This window comes from Haemaphysalis longicornis, unplaced genomic scaffold (genome assembly GCF_048455015.1).
Source record: "Haemaphysalis longicornis isolate Haplotype H1 unplaced genomic scaffold, Haemaphysalis longicornis Haplotype H1 scaffold_1, whole genome shotgun sequence".
Lineage (NCBI taxonomy): Eukaryota > Metazoa > Arthropoda > Arachnida > Ixodida > Ixodidae > Haemaphysalis > Haemaphysalis longicornis.
This window is the reverse complement of record NW_027526203.1, coordinates 245,738,853-245,746,326: the sequence shown is the minus strand read 5'-3', so window position 1 is coordinate 245,746,326 and position 7,474 is coordinate 245,738,853. Positions and strand designations below refer to the sequence as shown.

Below are 7,474 nucleotides of genomic sequence, written 5' to 3'. Positions count from 1 at the left end.
GAGAGTACACAAAACCCTACATAAGCGTCTCTTTGCTACGTTCAATCATTTCTAAGAGTCCACGTGTGTACTTTCCGCTGTGGCTACATTTTGTGTATCCTAAAGGTGCATATCCCCTATCGCTAATATTTGGGCATGTATATGAACGAAATGACTGATAAACGCAAGTGGTCGGAGCCATATTTGTGTGAGCTGCTGATTGAAGTCATCTTAGTTTCAAAGATGTAGCTGGCCCCGATGTTCGCAGCACCACCAGGCAAGTGTGTTGACTTCATCTGATGGGGAAGTCTTTCATAGCTTGACCTAGCGGGACATAAGCAAAGCTTATTTAAGTTGTCGAGACCATCCTCATTCGAAATAAGTTGTTGCTGAAATGCATTAATTTGCTGTGATGGGAGAGTTAATCGTGAGGACGGATAACTATGGATCGGTTCTTCGTTTAATCGGGAGAAAGAGCATCGAGATCCGCATTTACCTTGCACAACTAGGGTACCTTCCTCAAGAAACTAAGGTAAATAGATAACATAATCACAATTCGTATAATGAGATGCTCCTTCCATCTAGATTGTATCGGACACATCATAGCAATGTGCCGCAAAATATTTTTTCCCTTACGGCCGGGCTTTCAGAAAAACACATGCATCTGTTAAGTATATGTTAAGCTGTAGTTGTATGCTTTAGTTCTGCAAATCATTTCCTTTCGGCCAGAACGGCTGTCTTTTGTACCACAGGTTACGGTCATCGTTAACTCAATCGGCTTTTCTCTTTCGAAAACTGCCTTACAACGGAGTAAGCTAGGTTGCTCAGACTCCCATCATCTACCAACGAATGCACCAGCTCCGCAACAAAATGTAATAAAAGGTGCTTGTGTCAAGTGTCCGTGCCACACCAACATTCTAGGCAATGAACGGTTTGAATTGCTGTCGCATAAATGCCCGTCCCCGTCATCACTCGCCCAGCGCCCAAGTGACCCATTGGCCACAAAAATTGCTGCAAAAGAGAGCCTTCGGCGCCGAATCCATGCTATACTTCCATGTTTGCTTCTCTTCACCCGAGACCTCACCAGGGCGGAGGAGGTTGTCCTGCGAAGGATTTGGTTGGGGATGGCGCTTACTTCTGCCCGCACCCATGGGTGGAAAGGGGGCTGCCGCGGGCAGGTGAAATGCCAACCCGCTCCGATGCCACGACTCCGGCAGACCTTCACCCTTATGGGCATGCCGTGGAACGAAGGGCATTCGAAGAAAACATGTAATGATGGCAGGCCTCAATTTGGGGCAAGACACTAATTAGAAATTACCATCGGTAATTCCATGGTAATTCCTACCGGTCGTTCTTTGCTAGACTGTATCCTGAATGCTAAACTAGCTTCCTCGATATAGCTCGAACTCGCTTCGCGTCCACTTATCCTCGAGGCTATGAAATAAATGAAAACATAAGAACAACAACAAATCAAAAGACCTCACTTTAAGCCGTCTCGTTTAAAGGAGTACTGACACTAAATTTCTCGCTTTCGGTTTTTATGCTGTAAAGGATACCTAGTGGTCCAAAAAAATCGAACCAAAAGCGGTCAGCCGCCAGCGTAGAATTAATTATAACGCATTTATTCCAAACAGTTTCAAATCGGGTCGTCGCGCGACAAACGACCATTCAAATGCAGGACGGCGAATCTGATGTCACGGTTCCCGTGACGTCAGTGACGTTTGTCACATCGTCTGCTACGATTGCACATGGTCCGCACTCGCCCGCGCAGTCGACATGTCGTCTGAATCGTCAGACTCGGATGAGTCGCTGTCTCCCGTGAGACAGACAGAACAACTTTATTTGGCCAGGCGATTAGGCCGGCGACGTCTTCGCCGTCGTCCGCTTTTTAATATCACTACGGCTCGAACCGGCGCAGACCGTGATAGCAACAGCTTGTCGCCACTCTTCTCATCAATCTGATCGCGAAAAAGAAGTTACACATGCGAGAAAGTAGATGTTAGTGTGGTGAAAAATTGTGCTAGGGGTTGTTACCAGCGCTGAATTTAAAAGCGGCGTTCAGATATTTGCCGCGATGGTAAGCCTACGCTGACCGGCAGCGGAGGTTCGGCGCTCCGACCCAGTGTTGCCGGCACCGCGGTGCGGCGAGCGGCCGCAAGATAGCGCCACCTGCGCGCTAGAATCAAAACAGGCCACGGCAGATGTCTTGGTCACCGATCGCTGAAACGGCAATTATCGCCAAAACAAAGCTCCGAATGCGAAAAAGGGGATGATAGTGTGGTGAAAAGTTGTGTAAGGGATGGTCATACGCAGTTGTACAGATAGCGACGATCAAATATTCGCCAAAATACTAAGTCTAAAGTTTCCAACACCCAAGCTCACCCGAGCAACGCCGAGCCCGCTGGCTTGGGCGACAGTTCTTGCGGCCGCCGCCGCGCAGGAACTCAGTCCACGTTTAGCGTTGCATGTCGTCGCGTGGAAAATAATGCATCTTGGCGTTGTCGTCGATTTGCTCGGACAGGCTTCCACGGGCAGTACTTCGCATTCCGTGAGCTTGCCATAGCACAACTTGGGCGAGCTCGGCGACGCGCACCGCGCGGTGCCGGCACGGCACAGTTTTCGGCACCAGTGCAAGGTAACACCATGCGCCGGCCGCGAACTGAAGAGCAAAGACGTCGATCACGCAAATTGCGCAAATTTTACAAGCATTGCTCACACAGGTACACCCACGTCTCCTGCCCAAATGAATTCCACCGACAGCAGCAGCGCAGGATATCGTTTCCGGTTCCGAAAACGACTATATGACGTCACCCTGAACCGGCCAGACACACCGGCCAATGCTTCGTCACGCCGAAAGCGATTTCGCTACTGCTGCCGATTTGCAGAAGCTCGCGGCCGGGACAATCAAAATCGATTTTAGATGTGATTCCGGCTTCAGATCGCTGCAAAAATATCTGAGAGCCATCTGTACAAACCACTGAAGCCAATTTATCATTTTTAGGCGTCAAAATTTGGTGTCAGTACTCCTTTAAGTGTCCAAGCTGTACACCGAAAATGCTGAGTAGGCGATTCCAGCGCAACCCCCTTTGCCCCACTGCGCTCTATGAGCAAGGTCGGTGTACACCACGAAAGGAAATGTCCTTTTTCAACTGGCGACTAATGACCGTTCTGAGGTAGCACGACTAATGACCGTTCTGAGGTAGCACGACTAATTAAATAGTCCCTTCTTGCGAAATAATTTTTGTGGCAAGCTATAGGGCAATGTGTCTTAAAGTAAAACACCAGAAGAACTATTGTTACAATTGTTTTGTGCATGACGGACTGAGGAACGGGCAGACGGACGGATGTCGACACAGCATGGTGGTAATAAGAGAGCCACTGATGACCCTGCTGACGCCAGCAGCCACTTCCCATGGTTATCGTGACAACAGCTGCGCTCCCAAATATGTAGCTTTCAGAAACGGACGGAGGAACCAAGGTGCGTCGTTCGCTCCTCTACAGAATGATGGGTGTTTGTGTGTGTCAAGCTCAGCCATACTGAGTGTATGTTAAGCTGCATGTACCCGTTTAAAGAGTTAAAGCTGATATTATTTTTGAGAGCCATACGGAATCCGGAATTTCACCGCATTCGCATCATAAATGAAAGTGAACCTGTTACGAGAATACACTTAGCTTCTGTACTATCCACGACTATTGCAATAAATTTGACGTCTCAATTATCCCTCTACATTAGTCTTGTTTTTCTATATTTACACTAGTTTTCTTCATTTATTTTGTATTTTCTGTGGTGTGCCTTGTTGAACAGTCCTGTCCTTCAGTGTACTCCTGGCTTTACATCTTTGTAGGTAGCTCCCCTAAACATCTTCCGCTGGCTATGGCACCCACTTGTGCGTGTGTGCGCATGCTTTTCAAACCCTGCGAAATTGACTGGTGTTTCACAGTGCCGTTCAGTTCAGTAAAATTTTATTGAGGTTGGAGAAAGGATTGAAGGGAATATCTTGGGTGGAGCCGTCTTTCCAGGGCACCAGAAGCTTGTGCCCCGGAGCAGGCCTTGTCGATCAGCTTGCGCTGGTTTTTCAAGGCCTTCATGCCCTTGTTGGGCATATCAGAGGAGTCTGACTTCGTGTCTCCAATGTAGATGGTCGCACTTAAGTGTTACGCACTTAAGTGTTTGCATTAGCCCTAAAACAGGACAGAGCGAAGAGTAACAAACACAGGCGCTGACTAACAACTGTTTTTTAGGAAAGAAATGATATTGGCAGCGGAACTAAACGAGCATGGGCATGTGTGTGCATTGCGGCATAATCCATACTTAAGCCAGCTCGAAGGAGGTAATTTTGATGACCATGATTATGATTGCTAGAGGCAATAACCTTGTCCATAAAGTACGATCGCACACGTGTCTATCTAGGAAATTGGCAAGAAACTAGAAAAATAATTCATATTACAAGTGACGGAACACCGCAGGCCATTGCGGAAGAAACTAGACTTGATCAACATCAGAATATAGCACCTCCACGGCATTACCATTAGCGATGAACGATACGTGTATTCAGATGGGATAGACCGAGAAATTGGAATTTATAATTAGACTACCTGAGTCTTCTGGTCATCAGACAACGCTAGTATTCAGCGGAAGTGGCCTAACAATATACAAGTGTATTAGAATTTCCCTCAACAAACTTTGTGCTTTCCGGTCTTTCTCAGCACGATCAGGGTTGTTGCGTTTTTATTCAAAGACCTCGGATGATAGTGAACTGTGACGCCGGGTTCCTTGCATGAACTGCGTTAATTTACAAAAACGATAAATAATTGTTATTAAACCTAGCGTGTTCGAACGCTGGCCCTAAATCACCGGTAGCCTACTCTCGCTAAGACGTAATAACGGCGATGACAGCGACCCTAGAGACCATTGTCTTGGCAGTCATTTCGTGACTACGACCTTGCGGAGCGGAAATGCAAAACTGCCGCATAGTGGCCGATGATTTTGAATATCGCTCAGCAAATCATACCGCTTCCCGTTACCCCGGCTCGATTCCTCAGGGTCGTCTGACGGGCTGTCAAGAATAGGGACAGGGCCAAGCACCGCTCTTCAGAATCCAACGGTGGAAAGGAAATGGAGGAGAAGTAAGTGGAGGATATGGGGCGTGGTGTGAAGCTCCAAGCCCAGAACCCGTGCCCGACGACCACCTCGAAAGGAGACTGCGGCATCGCTCCCAACGCGGACTCCCAGGGTAACGAAAGTTACCTCGCGTCTGATTCACGCTCTCCAATGCACGCCGCTGTGGCCTTCACGGGTGGCTCGGAGAAGGCCCCCTGGGCTCGTTTACACCGAGGTGTGTGAGCCCAATGGAAGGCACCTGGCGACTTCCGCTCTCGGCCAACGAGCTGTACGAGCATGTACTGAGCTACACGCTGACCTATCATCAACAATTACGCCGCGGCTACCCACAGCCAGTCCTCAGTAGTCCCGGAAGCGCCGTATGGCTGCACGACGAATCGGTATACTCGTGCCGCAAAACGTGTTCCCGCTGCGGCTCGACGTTCTTCATCACGACGGAGGGCGAGTACTACTCCACCACGCACTACCGCTTCGACGTGACGAAGCACTGCAGAGGCATGTTCAGTTGCTGAGGGTCGTCGGCCCAAAAGCCTGGCTGCCAGCTGTCGGAGTACCGCATATGAACAGTGGGCATACCGAAGAAGAAAAACACCTCCGCGCACGGCTTCGTACGCAGAAAGCCGCGGCCCGGCGCCACCGGCGGCGTGTACGCCCTGGACTGCGAGATGTGCTTCACCATCCGCGGTCTCGAGGTGACCAAGGTGAGCTTGGTCGGCTGGGACGGCACTCCCGTCTACGAGTCGTACGTGAGACCCAGCAGCTCCGTGCTCGACTACATCACAGCCATCAGCGGCGTCACGGTGGAGCACCTGTGCAACGTGCAGACCAGGCTGCAAGACGTGCAGGCGACGCTGCTGCGCCTCTTCAGCGCCTCCACGGCGCTCGTGGGCCATGGCCTGGAGAACGACCTGCGCGTGCTAAAGCTGCTCCATGACATGGTTGTGGACACGGCGATCATCTTCCCCCACAACAAGGGTCAGCCCTTCCAGCGGTCACTACGCTCGCTGGTCGGGACCTACCTGAAACGCGAGGTGCACGCCAGACTCCAAGGACATGACTGCACCGAAGATGCCAAGACCTGCATGGATCTCGTACTGTGGAAAGTGGCCAACGACACACAGTAACGCCAGGGCTGCAGCGGAGACGTATTGGGATGACCCATGCCGTCAACCCTCTGAGACTACGGTGCGGGAACTCGTTTGTTGTGTGTGCGAGTGCGTGAGTGTGGGGGTAAGACAGGGAGAAGATTGTGTGAAGGGCTCGAATTCTTCGCAGGCCAGAAATTGTGAAATGTTCGTTTTGCTAAACTGCCAGCAGCAGCCATTTCAAGAGAAAGACCCCATCTGCCGGCCATTCGACCGTCCGCCCGCTCCAGCTTGCAGTCATTTTCCCCCTATCTACTTGTGACCTGCCACTTACCTTCATGGCAAGATTGGTGCCTCTAAAGCATGACTGAAATGTTAGTGTACGGAACGTTGTGTTTCATTAAAGTGGGAACGCTTTACAAAACACGTCTATTCTTTTTGTTGTCGCCCTTTCATAATAGCACCCGAGTGGCGTGCAAAAGGGGTGGCAGGACTCTACGCCGTCAACTTCACTCCAAACAAAGCGTGTTTGGAGTGAAGTGTATTTAGCCTGCGCTACCCTGTACGGCGTATTTTGCTATTTGGAACCATTTTACAATATCGCTATTTCTTAAGTCTCTAAAAAAAGAACGATTATAGGAAGTTACTTGTCAGGTTGAGTTTTCCTGATCTGGTGGATTCTGTCAATGTCGTTCGATTATATAATTATGCGCAACGATTTCTGTAAATGTGATTAGTACCTAATTTTTTCAGGCCTAAACTTTCAAAAATTCAGGGAACGCGTGAGGTACAAAAGAGCATACAGACAATCGGTGGCATAGAAAATCTGAGTGCTAGCCCGGGAGCGCGTGCCTGGAAGGAAAAACAGCAGCGCCGGTGGAGGGTAGCTTAGATCAGGGAAAGGCCGACGGTGTGCGCTAGGAAAAGGAAGCACAAGTGCCGAAGGAAGGTTCTGAGAAAAGGTGGCGGACCGTAGAACGTTCTACACGAGCCTTGTATACGTCCGCGCTTGTGTTCAGACTTCCATTCCACGTCGCTATGGGTGACGACGCACCAGACTCTAAATTCGCTGGAGAGAAAGACTGAGAAAGTGCTCCTCACGGGAAGAGGCTAGAGCTTGCAGCTAAAAATTCTGTTCGTCGTAACCACATCCGAAAGGAAGCCTCGGAAGCGGCCCGACGAGAGCCACATGAAAGTTCAACATAAAGTTCAACAGTAGATCAACGGATGGTCCACCTAGGTTTCGCCTACATATTCTTCGAAAGTTCTAAGCATTTGCCGTATTTTG

The 7,474-nt window shown here is 49.7% G+C and overlaps 1 protein-coding gene across 1 annotated transcript; it reads left to right on the top strand.

The window, feature by feature from the left end:
- The first annotated feature begins 5,328 nt into the window (after positions 1–5,328).
- On the top strand, positions 5,329–6,225 carry LOC144158444 (putative exonuclease GOR). The gene is made up of 2 exons (XM_077689326.1): positions 5,329–5,596; positions 5,669–6,225. Exons 1-2 carry the CDS (start codon positions 5,329–5,331, stop codon positions 6,223–6,225), a joined length of 825 nt encoding a protein of 274 aa, XP_077545452.1.
- Positions 6,226–7,474: the final 1,249 nt, after the last annotated feature.